This window comes from Cucumis melo, chromosome 12, assembly GCF_025177605.1.
Source record: "Cucumis melo cultivar AY chromosome 12, USDA_Cmelo_AY_1.0, whole genome shotgun sequence".
In the NCBI taxonomy this organism is placed as follows: Eukaryota; Viridiplantae; Streptophyta; class Magnoliopsida; order Cucurbitales; family Cucurbitaceae; genus Cucumis; species Cucumis melo.
In genome coordinates this window covers 21,812,080-21,835,887 of record NC_066868.1, presented here as the reverse complement: position 1 = coordinate 21,835,887, position 23,808 = coordinate 21,812,080, and the positions used below count along the sequence as shown (strand labels likewise).

The 23,808-nt window shown below is 30.6% G+C and overlaps 1 protein-coding gene across 1 annotated transcript; it reads right to left on the bottom strand.

The window, feature by feature from the left end:
• Window positions 1–11,079: 11,079 nt before the first annotated feature.
• On the bottom strand, window positions 11,080–12,938 carry LOC103487991 (phospholipase A1-Igamma1, chloroplastic). Its single transcript, XM_008446523.3, has one exon. It carries the CDS (start codon window positions 12,835–12,837, stop codon window positions 11,230–11,232), a length of 1,608 nt encoding a protein of 535 aa, XP_008444745.1. The 5' UTR covers window positions 12,838–12,938; the 3' UTR covers window positions 11,080–11,229.
• Between the last annotated feature and the right edge of the window lie 10,870 nt (window positions 12,939–23,808).

Sequence of the window (23,808 nt, the reverse complement as noted above, 5' to 3'; positions counted from 1 at the left end):
ATTGATTACTTCATTAAATGGATAGAGGCTGCATCTTATTGCAATGTTACAAGGGGATTAGTGCTCAATTTTATCAAGTAAGAGCTCATATGTCATTATAGTCTCTCAGAGGGTATTATTACGGATAATGCTAAGAACCTTAATAACAAAATGATGGACGAACTTTGTGAGCAGTTTAAGATCAATCACCGAAATTCAACTCCATATCGCCTAAAGATGAATGGGATAGTTGAAGCAGCTAACAAAAATATTAAAAGAATCATTGAGAAAATGACAACATATAAAGATTGGCATGAAATATGCTACCGTTTGCGCTGCATGGATATCGCACGTCAGTTCGTACTTCAACATGGCTGACACCATTTTCTAGTTTATGGTATGGAAGCTGTCTTACCTTTAAAAGTTGAGATACTTTCATTGAGAGTTCTCATGGAAGCTAAGTTAGTTGAAGCTGAATGGATACGAGGTCGCTTTGAGCGCAGTTGAATTTCGTTGAAGAAAAACGGTTGGCAGCATTAAGTCATGGGCAACTTTACCAAAGAAGTCTAATGCGAGCATATATACAATAAGAAAATGCACCCTCGAAGCTTTAAAGATGGAGATTTGGTGTTAAAAAGGATACTTCCATTTTCAAAAGGATCATCGAGGAAAATGGACTCCTAATTATGAAGGTTCATTCATAGTGAAAAAAGCTTTTTCAGGAGGAGCTTTACTTTTGACTAATATGGATGACGTTGAGTTAAAAAATCATGTGAATTTAGATTATGTTCGAAGATATTATGCATGAGACCTTTTCTTAGAGAGTTTTGTAGTGTTGAAAGAAGTTAGAGTATTTCTAAGAAACTTACATTTAGTTCTTAGAATGTTATTTCCAAATGTGTAAACTTTCTCTCACCCCTCTCTTTGTACTCCTATTCTAAACATCGTTGTCACCTTTTTTTTCTGTCATTTCTTATTATATTTATTGAACATATGTTTATTTGTCAATCTTTTTTTTTTTATCCTTTCTAAAGATTATCAAATTATAGTAAACATTCATGATTCATCAGTCTATTATTCTAGATTTTGTTAATTAGCAAGGATCCAATATAACTTATTGTATTTCCAAACCAAGTAAAAACTATGATTTTCTTTTGATAAGATTTAAGGAAATATAGGTGTCTACAAGTCCAGACAAATTCTGCTATGATTGTGAATTATCATAATTGGAAGTCTACATCCTAAAGGGATCCATGTTTTGTGATGTCTAAGACTAAAATAACATTGGGTCTTTACAACATAGTGCAGTCTTTCGTAGTTTTGATTCATTTTGTTTTATACGAAAAGTGGCGAATTTGGCAACTTAAAAAGCTTTCATGATATATGTATCTTATTCTATCCAGTGACCATGTTGATCAATTGTTAATAGAATTGATGAATGGAACAGTGAACTATTTGTTTCCTTGAAAATCACAATATTTGATTTCGAAATTAAATTTTTACCCAGTCCAAAAGTAGTGCTGAGTCCACTTTTTATCAAATCTAGTCCTTGAGCTAAGGTTGATGTTTTTTCAAATTTGGTTAAATCAAGCTCAGATCTAAAGCTAAGGTCGTTGCCTGTCTATTAGGTCATTTATTTATCAAGTCTAGCCATGGAGTTAAGGTTGATGTTTTTTCGAATTTGGTTAAATCGAGCCCAGATCTGAAGCTGAGGTCAATGCCTGTCTATCAGGTCCTTTGTTATCAAACCTTGCCCTGGAGCTAAGGTTGATGTATTTTCAAATTTGGTTAAATCAAGCCCATATCTGAAGCTGAAGCCTGTCTATCAGGTCCTTTATTTATCAAACCTAGCCCTAGAGCTAAGGTTGATAGTTTTTTTTAGTTCTCTCTAAAAAAATAAAAATTTGTTCCAAATACTTTATCTATTTCCTTTGTCCACCTTTAAATATTTTCAGGATGGACAAAGGGAGCAAGTTGTAAATACCATATTTTGGTCCTTTATTTTTATTTTTTATATTTATTTATTTATTTATTACTTTATTTTTTAAAATGAAGTTGATTTGAATTTGAATTTAATTTTTTTAAAAAAGGGAAAAACAAAAAAGCAAGAAAACAAAAAATGAACCCACATCTCCTCCCTATTTTCCCTCGACCACTCCCTCCACGATTTTTCCCTCTCCCTCCTCACGATTCTCCCTCTTCACGATTCTCCACTCTCACAAACACGATTCTGTCTTCTTCTGAGCAGTATAAAAAACCACCACCTGCCCTATAAAAACAAAGGATGAAATTTCCTTTGGGGAAAAAGAAAATAAGAGATTTTCTTGGAAGATACATTAGATTGATTTCTTTTTTGAGTTATGTTAGATTGATTTATTTTTTGTGGGACGTTAGAACGGGAGATCAATTGAAAGGTTAAAAGAAAAGCAAAGAAACTATTATGCCAATTTGGTCTTCAAAGATAAGTTTTTTTCCTTCCTTTTCCTTTTTTGAGATTGTGATGGATTATAATGTGAATTTTTTTTCAAATTTGTTTTTGTTTTAAATTCATTGAATTGATTTTACAGTGCCTTTAATTTTGTTAGGTTGAGCCAATGGAATGTTTGTCTATGTTTTACGTTAGTGTGTTTAATTTTGTTAGGTTTATGGTGTTTTAATTTTGTTAAGTTTAGACCATTTGAATGTATTGATGCATTAAATTTTGCCTCTAATTTACTTTACTTTTTAATTTTCTTAGGTTTAGGCCAATTGAATATTGTTGAATCAAATTATGCTTTACGTTTTAATTTTGTTAGGTTTATTTGAATGTATTTGTTGCATCAAGTTGTGCCTCTGCTTTACTTTAGTTTATTGTGTTTTAACTTTGTTAGGTTTAAGCCAATTGAATTTATTATTAGGTTTAAGCCATTTAATTTAAATTTGTTAGATTTAGGGTTTAATTTGGTTGTTGTTAATTTTTGTTTACTGCTTATTAAATATGTTGATATTAATTGATTAGACTTGTTGAAAGGCAGAATATTTATTTCACCACCTACATATTATTTATTTCCCGAACATTATTTCTCAACTTGTATATTATTTTCAATATATTATTTTCCAACATGTGTTTATTATTTCCGTATTATTTGGCTGTATTGTTTGTTGTATTATTTGCCAAATCATTTTCCAACCTACCTTTATATGCGTATACCAACTTGAATTATTTCCCAACATGTATTTCTCTTATTTCATACTGATTTTCTATTATTATTTATTTTTCAATTGCAAAATGTATGAAAAAAATTCATTTGTTTTTTGTCGTATGAATATAAAAATTTGAAACGGAAGAGAAGTAATATTCATTTATGGATTTTATGGTTTAAATTTCATAAATACATGAAATTTCTCATTTTTAAATAATTAATTAGTAAATTGTTTTTTAAAAAAATATATCAAACAATTTTATATTTTAAAATGGGATTGTAGTGTGTTTTTTCGAATTTATTAATTCTTTACATACATGAAATTTTCCATTAAATACCTATGATGATTGAGATAAAAATGCTAAAGTTTGATATTTTAATATTCTTGAGATAAATAAAAAATCATCTTTTGAAATAAAAATAAATTCCATTTTTTTAATGGCTCCATGCCACCCATATAATTATCAATTCATGCTTAGCTTTTTTTCTTGGATGTGAATTGATAACCATGGGACATTTGAAAAACGAAATAGAAAACTTTGTTTTGTGAATTTCTTTAATTTAGTTATAAATTTTGGTAACCATTTTTATGAGTCTTGTAGGGTGTTAACACTCCCGAACTTTAAATCTGAATTTAAGTTAACCAATTTTTTTGGTGATCAAATCACACCTTAATATGATTGGTGGCGACTCCAAACATTTTATTTATTATTAAAGATTAAATGATTAAGGACGTCGGCCCCTCCGAGTTGCGACAGGTTGACGCCTTATAATTAGGGGTGTAAGATTAACTCGACAACCCAAATAACCCGGACTACCCAACCCATATTATGTGAGTTGGGTTGGGTTGGGTTGAAAATTTTAAATTTTTTCGGGTTGAGTTGAGTCTCGGGTTGGAGGATTGAAAATTCGGTTCAACCCAACCCAACCCGAGTTAATATATATATATATATATATATATATATATGTATTAATATTATATTTTTTTTAATAAAATATAAAGTTAAAAGAAAGTTAGAAACCCTAGACTAAAAAAGAAAACACGCGACGCGCCTCTCTTCCTCGTCTCTCGGCTTCTCTGTTCGTCTCTCACCCTACAAATTTAAATGCTTGGGATGCTTATTGGATCTTTAGAAATTTATATTTAGCTTCTCAACAAATGTTTAAGAACTTTCTGATTATTATTAAAGTTGTATTTCATGAACATTTATGGGTATGTTTGTATTTATGTATGTTTAAGAACTTTGAATTTAGGACAAATGTTTAGATTTATGTATGTTTAAGAATTTTGAATGTATGTATGTTTGTAACTTTTGAAACTTTGAATTTATGTATGTATGGAACTTTGAATTTATGTATGTTTGGTATTTGAATGTATAATGATTTTGATTTTTTTAAAAAAAAACAATATTAAAACCTTACAAAAATTAAAATTTAGAAATGAAAAAAAAAAAAAACAACCCGACAACCTAACCCAACCCAAATATGGGTTGGGTTGGATTGGGTTAGAAACTAAATTCGGGTTATTTGGGTTGCCAACCCAACCAACTCGAAAATATGGGTTGGGTTGAGAATGTCTCCCAACCCAACCCAACCCAACCCAACCCAACCCGGTTACACCCCTACTTATAATAATCTCAATTTCGCCCAATTTAGCTCCAAACCACATCAACACCAAATCCTACCCTTAGTTTGCTCGAAACCTATAAAATAGTGAGCCAAATAAAAAATGTAGAATCATAAATGATCTCGAATTAAGCATAGTTAGGTAGTACATTTTTAGTGCTATCAATTATAACAATGCATGCTTGCATTAGCAACGTTCCTGCCAATAAATTTTTCTGTAAATGATTAGAACTAGTCATTACCTCATTACACTAAATTAGTTTGAAAGTGATCAACACTTATCATTACCTGAGTAGTCGTTCGAAAAAGGCTCGAATGCTTGCTAATTTGTGATCGAAAATGTTCAAGCTTGCAAATATAAACTCCTTTAGCCATGGGCAATCCAGAATATGATGGTTTGAGTAGTTTGTCAGATGGTTGCTAGGATTAAACGCTGCTACAAAACTGTTGGTGGCAAGATTGAAGTCATGGACGTTTAAATCGCTATGGTCGTCGTGAATTGTTTCTGTCGGTGGCTCATGATAGTAATGACGATCGTTTAAATAACCGGTGAAAGACAGAGGCTTGTGGCGATGGTGTGGATTTGTTACTGTTAAGTAGTCGAAAGGGTAGAGAGGGATATGCGTTTGAATTTTCTTAAAACTCAATTTTTTCTTTCATTTCGTGGCTTCCACTTGTAGAATTATTATTATTTTTAAACAAAACAAGAAGAAAGTGTGTGGCTTCGAGGATGCATGTAGTGGCTACCTATTGTTTGTGGCTTTCTAAAAGTATTGCTTGTGGCTTCGAGAATGTATGATGTGGATGCTTATCCTTGGAGGACCAAGCCCCTCTGCAAGTCAAGGAGAATTGTGTCCCCCAGCTTGCTGATCTCAAGATATCACTAGAGAGCATCTTTATAGTTTATGCTATTAAAATTGAGTTCATTTAGAAATTCTATTTTTCAAGCGATGATGAAAGATGCGTACCCTTCTGCCACGACACGAACAAATATGTGAGGGTCGAGCTAGCCTCATCTCAAATAGTCCTAAGTGATAGAGTTAGAGGCTGAAAAACCTTGTGTTTTGTTCTTCTCTTTGAAATATCCTTCACATTTTAATATTGCTCATCTTTTCCTCGCTGCTCGAGTCTTTGTTTTTTGTTAGGTTGGTCAAGTTTTATTGTATCTTGCAAACACAAAAAAAAAAAAAAAAAAAATCAATAATATTCGTATCTTTGATGATTTTGAATCCTTCAAAAGCTTGCTTTCTTAAGCAGCTTTATGGATTTAAGGAAGAAATGAAAGTGACGTGGTGTGGCTTGGACGAAAGGTGACGTGGCTCACGGCTCGAACGGAAAGTGATGTGGCTCAAGGCTCGCATGGGTACGGCTTCTAGCTCAGAAAGGGGGCGGCTTCCGGCTAGAATGGGTATGGCTCACGACTCGGAAGAAGGGCGCGACTCACGTCTCACATTCTTGATTGGTTCACAGCTGGGCGAAAGGCAGATTTTTGACTTGGCAGAAAGAGGCGCGGCTCATAGCTTGACAGAAGAGGATGCTGTTCAATGTTCATGGCTTGGACAGAAGGTGGTATGGCTCACGGCTCGGACTAAAGGAGTGCGGCTCTCGACTCACGTTCTTTTTTTAGTTGCACAAAGTTTTAGGCCCATTTATAAATAATAATAATAATAATGAATATTATTATTAATATTATTTTTCCTTTCTCTTTTAAGTACATCCTATTTTTCTCTTTTTCCTCCTAAATTCCAATCACATCAACTATTTCTTTTCCCTAAATTTATTCTCATTTTTCCAAATAAACTTATTTTCACCTTTTCCATACTAGAAATTTTTACTGTCCGTGAAACTTAATTATTGAAAAAAAAAAGGTTTTATTGAGTATGTGGGTGGTGGGTTCTTTTTTTTTTCTTCCAATTATCAACACATAAAAAAAACTTAATTAATAAGAACGATTTATGTTTAAAAACAAATGATAACAGTAAAGAATAAAATTTGGACAAATGGGGAAAAAAAGTTTTTAAAAATGATTCTTCTGTTAACCAATTTCAAAGATAAAATTGTTTTTTTTTTTTCAAGAAATGGGTAAATATAATCATGTAGAACAAACTAAAATATAAAATTACAAAACTAAAATATAGAGTACAAATGTTAAAATGAAACATAATTACACTTAGAAACATAATTATACCTACATATTTGTCCAATCAAAATCAGAACCCTTCATCTCCATTTTTTAGTCCGTGATCTTCATTTTTCATTTTTGTTAATTTTTTTATTCTCCATCTTCCTTTGTCTCCATTTTTCATTTTTCTTTTTTGATTTTATCTTCTTCAAGTGGGAAAACTCTAATCTTTCCACCTTGATGCGAGCAAACCCTAATCTCCATCCTCCATTTTCCAAGTTATCGTTCCATTATTTGAAGTTTCAGTTCCATCTTCAACGCATTTTAAAAAAGAAGAATATAAACAAAATAGGGTCCTATTTGAAGCACGCAAACACTATCTTCATTTTCCATCTTTAATTCCATCTTTGATCTTCAAAGTCTACAACTTGCAATCTCAAACACTTGGAGTTGAAGAATAAAAACCTTCATTGGAAGAAAAAAGTTACAAAAGTGTCATCTTCTTTGTCTCTTAAGGAAAATTTTGGTCAATGTTTTTTCAAAATTATTTATATTATTTAATTAATAAAATGTAGACAACATTTGGGGAGATTTTATCAAAAAAAACACAATATCTTATAGCCTATGTTGTTGGAAGAAAACAAGAAGATTTATTTTTAATAATGTATTTTTAAAAAATATTGTTAAAAATAGAGTAGAAGACAAAAAAAAAAAAAAATAGAGCAATTTGGGCAAAATCGTGTATACCGGACACTTCCGACTTTGTCAATGATCCCACAGTTTTGTTTTCTCACATTATTTGATATATATATATATATATATATATATATATATATTTATATATATATATATATATATATATATATTTAATATTTAATATAGTATGGACCCCACACCTTTTTAACATATTTAATATATATATAAATTTAATATTTAATATATTGTGGACCCCACACTTTATTATAAATAATATGTATATTTAATAATTAATATGTATATTAAATTTTCAAATTTTCAAATTTCAATTTTAAAAAATATCTTTCTTATTAAATATTTTTTGAAATTCCAATTTTCAATTTTTAAAAATAAATTTTGTCATTAATTATCTTTCCAAATTTCAAATACCAATCTTCAATTTTTTTTTTAAAAAAGATATATATTAACAAAATATGTTATTAAATATTTAAATTTTCAAATTTCAATTTTAAAAAATATCTTTTCTTATTAAATATTTCAAAATTCTAATTTTCAATTTTAAAAAATGGTCTTTCCAATTTTCAAATTCCAATCTTTATAAATTCTTATATATTTTCGATCTCTAAATATATTTTTGAAAATTGTAATTTGAAGATTTAAATATTTAATAACATATTTTGTTAATATATATTTTTTTAAAAAAATTGAATATTGGTATTTGAAATCTGGAAAGATATTAAATAAGAAAATGTATTTTTAAAAGTTGAAAATTGGAATTTGAAAAAATATTTAATAAAAAATATATATATTAATTATCTTAAAAATAAAATGTGGGGTTCACAATATATTAAACATTAAATATATATATATATACTAAATATCTTAAAAGGGTGTAGGGTCCACGATATATTAACAATAACGTGAAGAAAGAAAAAGTGGGTTCACGCATTGAAGTGTGGACACCGTCTACGACTTCCAAGCAAAGTCGTGTACCCCAAATTGTTCTATTTTTGTGGATAGTTCTCCTTCTACCCTATTTTTTACAACATTTTCGAAAAATACATTATTAAAAAAAAATTCATAACAGAATAGTAAATCTTTTAAAACCATTTTTTTGCGTATAATTGAAATGGACGAAAGAGATGAAGACCATGAGGAATGCAAGATGCAATGATCGATTGAGAGCTACATGGGTGACTGGAAAAATGAACTAAAACAAACGAACTTTTAAGTATTGAAGAAGAGGTAACAAAGAACAAGAAACTAAATATGATAATGACAAGTGCATATCACAAATTAATTACATACTCATAAGTGCATATCACAAATTAATTACACTTAAGAGACTTTTGATAAAAATACACATATTGAAATAATTACAGTTTACAGATGTGGGTATTTTGATCTTGTATAAAATACTATGCACGTGTGGCACACTCCTACAATCATGTTAGTTGATACTTTATTTCTTCAATTATAGACGTTAAACCAATATTGATAGAAATTATAATTTAATTAATGTTACTCAGTCAAACGAATATGTTTTAATTTGGTTTAAAAGTCTTTCTAAACACAATTAATGTAATGACTTTTTAATTTTAATTTCTCTCCACCATTGTAAGAATTAATGGTACTGGACTAATTATATATATACACACACAATGCTATGTTTTTAGAATAAGTTAAGTTGAATTTAATAATAAATATTGGGAAACAAATTAAATTAGCGAGTTCTCACTTAAACAAAAAGAGCATGAAAAAAGAAGGATTGATAAAATAACTTACATTTGAACAATCATTATTACTTAAAATTAAATAATGGTAAACACAAAAACAATATGATTTGATCATTATAGTGTAAATATTATTATAAATATATAAGTAAATAAAATTGAAGTATATATATAATCAATCTAAGAAAGTTCATAAGAAAAAAAATTTCACAAGTACTTGCCACATAAATTCATAAATATTTCAAATGAAAAACACTTTCATACAAGAGTCATAAAATAATATTTGAATATGTCATCATCATTTACTTCTTGTGCTGTATATGTACCTATCAAAAGTTAGATAAAAAAGTAACCATAGGTCAATAAACAAATGATAGATTGTATAATTATGATTTAATGACACTGTAATTATAATGTAATATCTACTTGGATTATTTTCAATCAACGTATTGGAGAATGTAGACAACAAATCAAAGCATATGATGATGGAGACCCACACACTAAGCTTACGGGCTCTCCAAGCTTTATCATAACCGACATGAACTCCATGTTTTTTTAAGGCATTTTTGCTGGTAAAAATTGAACATTTTTTTATGTGTTGAAGTCTGCAGCACATGAATCCAAATTTACTAAGTCAACAACATTAGATGATCAATGAAGTTCTTGATGACGAACGCAGAAAAATTGATGAACAAGATGGGTCATGGTCGACAACAACAAAAACATGATCAGAAGAGGAACCAGAAATAAGGAACAACAACCACAACACATCTTTGTCTTCAACAATAGTAACGACATTAGGATTGTTGCAACCATCACGATATAATGTAATACGAGAAATTAAATATTCAAAAGAAGGAAAAAGATTAGATTGAATTATATAAATAAGTTGGTTGAAAGATGTGTTCAATAGGACATGCACCAAATGAAAGTTACGATAATTACGATTGTTTTCATCCCATCTACTATTGAACAATATTCTTAAAAGTTTAGGGTTCATGTCAGGAAATTAGTTCTGTCGAGAGGATAAAGACATATTGACTTCTTTTTTTTTAAATTCAAATTTTTAAAACAAAATAAGATCGAATATGAAAACTAGTTTTAATTTCTTAATTATTAATGGTTGAGATTCTAACCATTAAGATTATTTTGAAATAAAATGAAAGATTGAGATTTAGCTAATAAAAAAATAATAATTTAGTTATTTTGAAAATACTAGAATGGAATAAAGTTGCTAAAAAGTTTAATTACACTGTAGAGACAAATAATTATAGTTGAGGAATGCGAGTACTTTGTTGTTTCATAAAAATACCATGTATGTGCCATAAGTGCCATTGACTAAAAATGAAAAGAAAAAATGATTTTATAATTTTTCAAAATGTGATCCTTAAAAACGTTGCTATATCCTTTGTTATTCCATGAATGATTTAAGGATCCTAACAACTCTAATTTATTTTATTTAATAAAATGATAAATTCTTTTTTTTTTATCTTCCAAATTATTTATGCATAGTAACAAACAGTCAAGATTTAGTGGGAAGAGTTGGATTTTTATAATGAATTGGTATATAATTTTCATCAACATCCTTACTAAGACTACAAGCCTACATTTAAATCAAAATTTAATTCATTCTCCAATTGATAGCATTACACAAGTCCTTTTGTAAGACACCTCCACCGTAAACATTGCATCTTGTTCGAATATTTAAATAAAGAGTTATGAGTATAACAAAATAGTCCACTAAACTAGTAAAATTTGTAAAAATATATGAGTCATCCATTTATCCAAAATCCTCATTTCAAACAAAAGAATTAATCAAATCATCTACATCAATGGATCCAATTCACATATATGATTGAACACAAACGAACAGAAAAAAGACCAAACAATGTCAAACTTGTAAAGGTTGAGAAAACGGTGAAGGAATATCTTCTGGGTTTCTCCCTGGCTTAACCCATCTCCCAAACCTATTCTTAATCAACCCTTTATGTGGCAATTGATACCAAAACTCAGGAATTCTCAACTCTTCCACAAGCATATCACTACCTTTATTCACCAAAGCCACATCCCTTCTTGAATTCCACCTGAATTTCCCCTTCTTAGCCACAAACCCATCCACCAAATGCAAATAAATCTCCAAGTTATGACTCCCCGACATGTCGGAATCCTTCTTCAAATACGGTGACATATACATATTCATCCTCAACTCCTTCCCGACATGTCGATACACCCAATTCAACTTCCCCGTCACAGCACCTAACTTGTTCACAATCGAATTCACAAACAGACCAGGAAGCTTCGGAACAATGTCTTGTCTTATCACGACACGAAGTGTCTTCACTCCCATTTCGTTTAGTTTCTCTCTAAACGCTAAATTCCCAACTCTTGGAGCTCCGAACGACACCACGCTTACGTGTACGTCGGCCGGAAATGTCACCCCCGCTTCGTATGCTGTTAACAGAGATAGAGCACCACCGAGACTGTGCCCTGTTATGGTTAAACTGATTTCTCTATCGCCTTTTTCTTTGAAGAAATCGATTAGTCTGTGTAACTCTTCCATTACTTGTTCTGATGCGCTGGTCTTGTTGAATTTTGAATCTTCGTCTTTGGATTTGTAGATTGTTAAAAACCCACGTTGGACTTTCACTTTCTTATTACTCCGGTCGATCTTTTTGAGCTTGGTTTTCAAATCGATGTACCATTCCGTTGGTGTAACCGTCCCTCTCCAAGCAACGAGGATATCTCTCCGGCCAATTCGATCACTTTCCTCATCAGAACTAACCGCGACGTACCCCATCCAATTCGAATCGCGGCTCCAAACTTCGCCGATTTTGGAGCTTTCGAACCAATCAGGGCCGTCAACAGGGGATAGAGCGTAGATGTATTTAGTAACTTTATACCCATTTTGAGCTAAACCCAATTCGTTGAGGAGTTTATGGCGGTTATATCTACAACTACCGCAGAATTCAGAAAGTGGGTCGAAGTCAAAAGCGTCGTAGGTAGCTTGAGCGAATTCTCCGTATTTGACGATTTCTCGGCGGAGGAAAGGGTGGAGGGGGTCCAGGAGGCCTTCCCAATCGGAGGCGCCGTGGAGGTCTCGCCAGACGGCGGAGATGTTGTCGCGAGGGGAGAGTGTGGGGGTCATGTGGTTCCCAAAATCGATGAAATCGGCGGCGCGGAGTGGCATACGGAGGAGGGAAGCGAGGGGTTTGGCCAAACGGAGGTCATTTTTCTTCGAGGGTTTGGATTGGTGGATTACGAGAGGTGAAACGAGGCCGTTTGTGGGAGTGAGTTGAGGGGTGGTGGTGGTGGTTATGGCGGTGGAACATGTGAGACGGCGGCGTTGGTTGTGTAAAGAAGAGGAAAGGGCGGCTTTAATGGCTCTGAATCGGATTCCGAGTTTAAGTTTCCAATACCATTTTGTTTTCTTTGTTCCATTTCTTAACATTGTCGTTCTTTTCACTGGGATTCCTCTCGGTGTAGCCAATTTCGCCTCCATGGTTGAACTGAAACTTAATGGATTCTGGTCGCCGGCGAGGTGAAGAGAGAGAAAGAGAGAGAGTGTGGATTATTCTTTTTTTCTGAAAGAATAGAAGTGTTATGTGTGTTTTTGGGATGAAATGGATTGGACTGTCGAGAATTTATAGAAGGTGAAGATGATGGTTTCGTGGAATTTGAATGATTGAAATTTTACTTTACAACACGTTTTTGAGGGACCAAGTAGGTCACATGGAAGAAAGTTCTTACTATTCATTTTGACTAACATAATACTCGGTCAAACATGACGTTGGATCTCAACTTGAGAGTGATTTTAGAAGGGTTTTCTTTTATTATTATTATTTTTATTCTCAAAATACTTATAATAATTCAGTATGAAAATGAAATTGAATGTATGTTTTGGAAGTATTTTAAATTTGGCAAAAGTGATTTGGAGTATATAATCACTTTCCATCCGATCATAGATTCAAAAATGTTAAAATAATCCTTTTCTATTTGTAACTATTTTGTTTCGCTTATATACTTTCAATGATTTGGAAGTATTCGTTTAATTGTTATGTACTTAATATTTACAAGGAGCAATCCTTTTGATTGGTAATTAGTGTTAAGATTTAACAAAATTTATTATACGAAAAACAGTAAACTAATTAGAGGCTCTCAATTTTTTTTTTATAAAACAGAAAGTTTAAATCATAAAACAATACAAATTAACATGTAATTGTGAAAAATTTTATAGGTTTGAGAATAAATTGTTACAAATTTAGAATTACAATGCAGTTAACTATTGCATACTAAAGGTCATATACTAAATTGTTGTCATCATGAAAGTTTAAAGACAAACACATATTTTTTAACCATGAACAAGGAACGTTTATAAGATACATAAGATATTCTTTTTTTTTTATTGGTGCAAATTATTTGTTAGATGAAACCTTGAATCTCTAACATAACATGAGAGCCATAAAATTCTAAACAAACATCCATATATTACCAACTGCCAATCAACCCTGTCAAAAAAATTAAGAAACTTCAAAATATATACATGAGCTAGTCCGTCCATTATTAGAGATGAAATAACATGTTATATACTCCACGTAAAAGAGAGAAAAAAAACCAATTGGAAAACAGTGCATTGTGAAGAAAAATATAGAAATTTGGGTTTGTAATAAATGGAAGAAAGGGTCAATTTGCAAATAAAATAAGATTAGATCCAGGATCAATGGGACCTAAAATTTGGGAAAATTTTCAAAGCCGCCGTGTAAGAATTCAGTAATTTTGAAATGTATAGAATTTATTATATATATATATATATATATATATATATATATATATATATATATATATATATATATATATATTTGTGGGGATATGTCTGCCATGGTTGGCTGCTAATAATATATATATCACCTTAGGGTCGATTGGTCTCATAGATTAGGTACTCCATCTGAAGCTTCCAAGAACTTGGTTTCAGACCTTAAGATTTAGTAAATATATAGTAAATACATGTATTTCTTTGTAAAATAATCCATAAGACAAGTAAGGGGTGATGTAATATGAATATATCATATGATAAAATACATCTCATCTATCATTCATATATACGTTAAGATTAGAGACAAATTATCAATAATTTGTCGGTAATATATAAATATTATATTTGTCAACATCTCTTCATGATGATCAAATATTTTATTTAGAAAAAGAAGACAAAAGAGAGAAGTACGTGAAGAACATTTTTGGGAAGTACAATTGAATTATCGTAGCCGCCCTAATGCAGTAAAGGGTTTGGTTCATAATATACCAAATTCATTCTTCTTTTCATCATCATCATCCAGACTTCAATATCTTTTCTTCATTTTAATGATATAAATAATACAAAAATTACCAACCATTTAAGACATCAAATGGAAGTTCAACCTATTGTAATGATAATAGTAGTTTAATGATAATTTTCATCAAAATTTTAAAGGAAATCTAGTTAATTTAATGTTAATGGCTTGAGATTAGGCACAAAGGAATGATTTTCAACAAACCTTCGCCTAAATATTATATATATATATATATATATATATATATATATATATATATATATATATATATATATATATATATATATATATATATATATATATATATATATTTTTTAAATGGCTGCGTTTCTCTTTGAGTCAATATTGATATATCTATTTCTTTTTTCCCAATTTTTCTGGAAGGGAAAAAGTTCCATTTTTTAATGTAACATAAATATAGTATTTCTATACCTGTGAACCTAAGATATTGACCAAATAAAATAATTTTAATTAAGTTAAATATGAACTTATGCCCATACCCGAAACTTTTAACGTTAGATTTAAATTCTAACCATGAGCTTTTATTAATATATTAATTGAAACATGTAATTGTATCAATTTAAATCTTTTATTTGGACACACTTATAAAAAATCTTAATTAAAATTGATGTAATTATTAAATTAGGGTTTAAATTGATGTACTCCAGAATTGAAGGTATAAACTGATATTTTGCCTTCAAATTACACTCTATTATTGCTGGAGGAATTACTGATTAAGTAAAGCAAAGAGAGAAGGAGTAATTATATACATTTACCATTGAATGTTATTTATTTATTTGGATAAGTGGAAGTTTTTTTTTTTTTCTTTTTTTGTGTGTGCGAAGTTTGCATTAAATCTTCTTACATTATATCTAATTTTCTTTTTTGAAAAATTATTCTATCTAGATGTATTTGATCGTTAACTAAACATTATTTCATTTTGCATTCATTAGCATATGTTATACAATTGAGTAACATAAGTATTATATGACTAAGATTTAAGTAACTGGAAGTAGTAATTAAAAGTAATTAATCATAAATCTTACTTAATTAGTTTTATAAAACAAACAATTACATGCACGTACTTTTTCAAAAGAAAAAAACTATCACATATATGTATCATTTTCCTTAAAAGAAGTTATATTTGGATAATTTATGCCTTAAATTCAAAAATAGTTTTAAATAATGATGAATATATTTAAATTACGATAACTGACTAATATGCATATAATTAACACGTGAGTTAGAAATTAGATTTTAAACTACTGTAACAATTATTTTTCAATTATTTTCTTATACATATAATTGCTTTTTTTTATCGGTATTCATGATATATACATGTATTTTTTTTTCTTTTGTAAATATAGTACAATAAATTTGAATATTTACAAAATATATATGCATATATAGACACAAACAATAATATATCTTAGTCTATCGTGATCTATCATAGATATGTGATATATATTTTATTATATTTATATATATTATTTAACGAGAAATTTAAATAAATATGGTTAGTTTATAAAATATTTAGTAAACTTCTGTAGTAGATTTGTATTCTTTCTCCAATGTCGTAGCCTTGTTGTACCAATGAAGCTTAGAGAATACAACATGTCATAAATGTTACTTTTTTTTTCATCAACATTTTTTTTAGAGGAGGCAGAGCCGCATCTATATCAATGAAGCCTAAAGTCTTCAAACTTACTTGAAGAGGCAATGACGAAGATTTTTTTCTTTTTAATTTTATTTTGGCTTGGAAAAGACAAAATTTTTGAATTTAAATATGAGAAAGCATCGATGAAACCCTTGATCTTGAATATGAGAAAGCATTGATGATGCATAATCAAGCTTGAATATGAGGAAGTGTTAATGAAGCCTTTGAGCTTGAATATGAGGATGCATAGATGAAACCTTCGATCTTGTACATAGAAAAGTAACCATGCAATCCTCAAAGCCGGTGGAGCATCGGTGAAGTTTCCAGCCTTGAATTTGAATAAGCATTTATGGAATTTTTTTGAACTTGAATTTGAAGAAACAAAAACAAAGCCTCAGAATTTGATTTTGAGGAACTTCTAAATTTCTATCAACTTAAATTATAAGAAACTTTATCAAGCCCCAAAATTTGATTATGAGAAACTTCTAAACTTGACGATAGAGTGTTGAAACTTCAGAGGAGTGATGCCACCTTATAAACATCTAACTTTGCAGCATCTTGCTCTTAAATGCAACACCTTTTTGATTTGTTATATTGCCTTTAATAGGGCATCTTCAAGTTTAAGTTGATATTCTTTGATGAGAATGAAAATCATCAATTGCTAGTGTCATGTTTTATGTGATCATGTCACTACTCTTGTTTTCCATTCTTCTCAACTGAGTTTTTATTTTTATTGGACTGAACTTAAAGTTTCCCTTAAGCTGCCTATGTACCCTTTATAATATAGGGATCAAGTCATAATGTAGTTCATTTTTTTTTTTTTTTTTTGCTATTCATCTTTTAAGCTCTTGTGAGCTAGGAGCACCATGTAGTTTAGACTCTTACGATAAGGAGCTTTGCATATTTAGCAACTCATATTTTCATCAAGAGTTTGTTTACCTCATTTGTTTGTAGGATTAGAGAATATAATAAGTCTTGGCTTCACCATCAAGGAACCTTTTGTATTTATGTCGACAGACAACTTCCTCTTCATGTGTGATGGGACACAAGTGTGGATCTTACCATCATCATTGTTTTCTTCAAGAAATAGTTTTGCCTTCAATGTTTTCATCTCTCTTTCATGTTAATCGCTTGTCATCTTTAGACGATAAAAAACAGATATTGAAGGTCGATCTTTTTTCAATGTGGAGATACTTAGCCTTTTGGAAGCTGAAGTTCGAGTGGAAGTAGATATTGAACATTAATTTTCTTCTTATTTTGTTGCCATACTCAATCTTTGAAAGACTAAAGATCGAGTAGTTGAAGACTTGATATGACCAAAGACACAAGTCATTTGCTTAATTTCATTTAAATTGTCAATTTCTTCAGAAGATGCATAATTGTTATCGACTTTTGCTATGCTGACAACATGACATGTAGTAACTTCTAATACTTCCTCTGGATGATCATCAAGGAAGCTTCTTGGAAGGAATTTTATCAAAGTTACCGATCGTCGAGGTCGAAGGAAGTCATTGTCTTTTCTTTTGATAGGTTTAGGCTTCCACATCTTTTTATTTCTTTTCACCTTCTTTTTATGAGAGATGCTTCCTTTTAAATGCTTTTGAGGGAAGTGCAGTTTCATTTGAATGGAATTTGTTTGTCTCCCTTTTTGACGAGCCACGATTATCCATTTTTTACAATCATCCTTAATAAGCTCTTCTTTTTTTTGAGAGTTTGTCGTCATGATCTTTTGTTGGAATCAAACAAGTAAAGGTTTGAAAGTTCCAAATTGAATCAAACTTTCCCTTTGATCATAAAGCAGTGTTGATGACAGAACACTTGAAGTCATTTTGACTATAACATGATTCGTTTGAGTCACTTCATCAATATCCAACTCGATCTTCTTTTTACAAGCCAACTTTAGGATAAGATCCTTCAATACGAAGCACTTTTCAATAGGGCGACTAATGACCCGATGATACTTGCAATAGTTAGAAGCATCTACTTTTCCTACTTACTCTGGTCGTTTACATTCTGGAAACTGAATAAGTTGTTTATCTATCAATTGCTCCAACATGTCTGCAACATCAGAGTTAGGCAATGGATAAACTTTTTCCTATCTTTCTCTAAGAGTTAGACGTCGCTTTTCATCGCTATCATGCTTTCTTTCAAGTTTTGTTTCTTTTCTTTTAGAGAAAGGTTTCAATGAAGTCTTTTGAACAACCATAGACTTATTTATGACACTATTTACGATCTTTTTAGTGTCAATGATTTTATTCTTGTCACTCCTCATTCTTTGAACCAAAAAATCTTTTGCTCCTCTATTGGCGATACTCAGCTCCATATCATACAAACATGCGAAGTTTTATTCCCTGTAAAATATAGTAAAGTTCCCAATGCATGCCTTGGGTGCACATCTCCACTACAGACAGTTTTGTAAGCTTGTCTTTGCAATCCAGGCTTAGAGCTCTCCATCGATTTATGCAATCGATGACTGGCTCTTCCTTCGGTTGTTTGGTGTTTGTCAACTCCATCATGCTGATGACACACCTAGTATTATAGAAGTGGTTGAGAAACTCTACTTCCAACTGTTCCCAGCTGTCAATTACTTCCAGCTATAGATTAGTATACCACTCAAAAGCATTTTCTTTTAAGTTTCAAACTAACTGCTTTACTAGTTGGTCTCCTTTTAATCCTGTGTTCTCGCATGTTTCAACAAAGTGAGCTATGTGCTTTGGATTGCCCTTTCTGTCGAATTGTTGGAACTTTGGAATTTGGTACCCAACAGACATTTGCAGGTTATTGATTCTCTTAGTGTATGACTTGGAGTATATGAAAGAAGTTTGTGGTGGTCCACCATACTAAGCTCTTATGGGGCTTGTGATCATATCTTGAAACTATTGAACTGATAGGGAGGCAACAGACATGGACTGTTGCGTCTGGTTTTCCTGCAACACAACTTTCCTTTATCGTCAACTTTGATAGAAGGAGTTTTGCTAGACTTAGTAGTTTCACAAGCCTTCATTTGATCTTTCAAGGCGCCGATTTCATGATCTCGCTCCTCAACAACTTTCATTAGGAAATTTATTTTTCTCTTTATCTCTGCCATGGCTGCCTCACTTGTCACATCTGCCATCATGACAGACACTACTTCGAAGTGTGATTCTTTGTCTAATAGATTAGAAGCAGGTGTAGAGTTGTTGAACAAAGGATTCTCTCTGATGATGATCCCGCCTTTAGGAGATTCTATCAGTTGTTCCCAACTTTTCTTCTTGAAGACACAGAACCTTGTTCTTGTTCTTGCATGCTTCTCTTTGAGTGACTTTGGGTGACAAGTCCAGTGTAAGAGTCGTTTCCAACAGAAGCTTTGGATGCAACTTTTCGTAGTTCCATTAACTTATTTGTAAATTTGAATGATAAGAGAAAGATGAAAGGTAGAGAGGTCCCACCGGACATACTAATTTGTTCACACGAAATTTTTTGAGAAATTTTATTTGTGGAGTTGAACTTGTGGTGATGTTGTACTTATGTTGATTCGATGTGATGTGGTTCAACCACTAGATTTTGATCCTCTGATTCTCTCTCGGTTGGATGCTTATGCTTGATTTGAGGAAGCGGAGCACGTGATGTTCTGGAAATTGGAGTCTTGGAAGAAAACTTGTATTTTCAAAGGAGTTTCAATCTTCGAGGGTGGTCGACGGCAGAATTCTCTCTAGATCTTTTATAGAGTAAAAAATTTCTAACTCCCAGAAATGAAGAAAACTTATCTATTTATAAAATTCTTTAACGAGCTTTTATGAACTTGGGCATGGTCTGGTCCGGTCCATGGACTCAATCACATGGATTTGGGTTATATTTAATTTTGGGCTAAATTAAGCTTATTTTTGGGCTCAATTGAACTTTAGCCTAAGTAAATAATATTTAATTGAACCAAAGTAATTAATTTGATCCAATTGTCTTAATAAAAACATGTGACATCATTAGAATTGTCCAATTTGTCTTTAAATTTAATTTGGGACACATGCCAATTTTTAGTTAATCTCAAATACAATTATTTTAGTAAATGACGTGGCAATTTGTAATTGGTTCCAAAATTTCTTATTCAACAATAATATTTATAGCAATCAATAATAAAAAGTAAAATATTTTTTTTCTCTAAACCGACTTTTCTATTAATCACTACAAGAAAAAGTTTCTATTATGACAGTTGGTTCCATCCCAAATTGAAAGGATGGAACAAATAACTGTCACCAAATGTCAAAAAGTGGATTTTTGGCGGGAAAAGACGGTGATTTCGGAATGTCCAAATACATGACAGTTATTTGCTGTCATAATATGTAAGGGCATTAAAAAATTAATTAAATACTTTTTTATTAAAATAAAAAACATAAAGAAAAAGCAAAATCCCTCACTTTCCTTCTTCAAAATCCCTCTCTTTCCTTCTTCACCCACATTCCCATTTCCTTCTTCAAAATCCCGTCCCTCACGAACGACGAACGACGCATGACAAAAACCCCAACCTTAGCCCCATTCTTCTCATCCCCACGTCCTTTCTTCTCGACGACAGAGACCCATGGCGAGGAGACCCATAGCATCGCTTGTGAGTTCTTGTTCTTTATTTTTTCGGTTCTCTTCTCCCTCCATTTATCTCTTTCCATGTGCACAGTCCCACAAATTACCTTGATAAATTCAAGTGGAAGTAGGGTTCCTAGAGACATAAAGAACACCGATTTCTTGTCTTATTTGTCTCTCCCTTTCTCTCCCTAACTCAACAACGCCTTTGTCCATTCCCTAAGGTACCATAACTCAAAAATGCATTTTAATTATTTTGTGATTCTTTAAAGGTATATTGATGGTTTTGTGAAATATATCGTTGGCTATGTGATGAAGCATTTTGGTAGCTTACAATGTGTTTGATGAAATGTCTCAATGAAGCATTTGATTGATTTTTAATTGATTTTTGTTTGTTTGAATTAGGAAATCAAGGCCAAGGGAGATTTCATGGCTATGGGAGGAAGCTTTGAGAAAAAGAGTGAAAATGAATGGTTAGATTTTAAACTTTGGTGATGTGTAGGGCCTTTAAGTAATTTCTAGAGTTTAGTTGTTACGGTCATACATATTTAGTGTTAGGTTCTATTTCTAGTAGGGGAAGAATTTCAATCTCCTCTCTTATTGAAAAGAATATTTAGTCTTAGAATTTAATTAGTATTGTTTCTCAAGTAATGAATTTTGGAATGAAAGGAAATTATTTGGATACTTGGTTCTATATTCTGCTATGGTTTCTTACATAGCACTTTAAGGTGCATGCTTACATGTTTTTTTAAAACATGAATGATGGTCTTCGATTAAAATCTTAGTGTGGATTCTGTTGCTTGTAAACTATATTGCACTTAGGAGCTATTTATATGACATAGATCTTTGGGGTTTGTAGAAATTATAGACTACTGTGTGGAAATTCATAGACTAATGATGAACTAAAACTGATGTAAATCTCTATTCTCTACCAAATTTTGTCATTAACTTCACGAATTTATCAAGGTGATGCAGACAATTAGTTGTTAATTGCTATGATATAATCTATTATTGGGATGGGTAAGAATGGATGGGATGAACATTGAGATAGGGATTGAAACATCTTATAGTTTCTAAGTGTTTGCTTCTTTTCTTGGAGAATTGGTGGCCTAACAACCCTACTAGTGGTCGTTGTCACAATCTTCTACTATGACTATCTTTTTTATGTTGATTTTAAAGCATTAATGGCTGATCAAAACGCAAAAACGCTCTTACACATTTAAAGGTAGTTCATTTTAGCTATCATCAATGAATAATCATAATTACATGCGGTCTCTTAAATTCAGTTGGAAAGTCTAGTAAAAAAATCTCTTACCTAGAGATTTTAGCCAAACAAAGTACTCCCTAGCTGATAGAAAAAATTCTCCAACTAACTTGATCCTAATCATAAAAGGAAAATTTCAGTATCTTAATTAATGAAAATCAGTAATTGGCTAACATCAAAAAATTCTCCCAAATTAATTAACTTTCTAAAAATTGAGGGTTGAAACAAATTCAACCTTGACTGGGAAAAATCCAAGATTTAAATCTTAAAAAATTAGTCAATTGAACCTTTAAAGAATCCTCAAATAGATCCAAAATTAAATTAACAAAATATTAGTTTAATTTCATTAGCTTACAAAGGTTACTTAACTGGAGGTTGAAAAATTATCTTATCTTTAAATCATAAAAAATTCATCACTTTAAATCTTCAAGCTTTCCAAAGAGACCAATTTTAACTAAAACAAGTGAGGCGGTAGCGACAGAGAGTTATCTTAGAGAAGAAGATAAAGAACTTTTTTCTTTTTCCTTTTCTTTCTAATTTAAGCTCCAATGCTATTTATAGACTCAAATAATAACAATAATATTTATTATTATTTTTTTTCCTTTTAGGATATATATATAATACAAAAAAAAAAATTATTCTTATTATCTTTACTCAATAAATGTCTTAAATGCATAATATTTTAGGCATTTATAACCATTATTAATAATAATACTTCTTTATTATTATTATTTTTCTCTCACCAAAATCTATATTAAACATATATTTATTTAAATCATTAATCTATCTTCTAGATATATATATATATATATATTCTCGTCCAATCAAATCAATCATCTCTCTACTCATGAATTATCTTCTTTTCCAAACAAATATAATTATATTTCGTCATATAATTAACTTCATTTTTCTAAATTATTAATTAAATATATAAATAAATAAATATATATACTCAATTAAATCCAATTTCACCAAAAACCAACTTTTCCCTCCAAAAACTCAAATTAACTTAAATCCTCTATTATTTTAATCAATCAAATCTTTTCCAATAAATTACTTATAACTCCTAACATGAATTATCTTAACCCAACCATAACAACTCCACTCCAGAATTAATATTTATCTTTCTACAAAATAATTAATTATCTACCAAAATAATTAATTATTATTTATCTTTATCTGAAATAATTAATTATCTTTTACAATAATTAACTATTATTTATCTTTCTCCAAAATAATTATCTTTTCTATAAGTAATTATATTTCAATAAATATAATTATCTTTTCCTTTTAACACACCACAATTTAATTAAATAACATCCATAATTATTTAATTTAATTCAACTTCAACAATACAAAAAAAAAATCCACAAGTTTACTTAATCCTCATAACATACCATTTAATCAAAACTCAACAAACACCACATGCCAAAACCTCTAATTAATTAAATATTCATCTAACAAATATTTAATTAATTTCAATTCCCACAAAAATTAAATAATTCTCATTAAATGAATTCAAAATAACGCCCAATAAATTAAATCTAATTAAAAAAAATTAAGATAATTAACTCCAAAATTTTCTTAATTTTTTGGGTGTTACATAAAATAAACTAAAGTATTTATAACACATAGAGTAAAATCCGATAGACACTAATAGACTTCTATTAT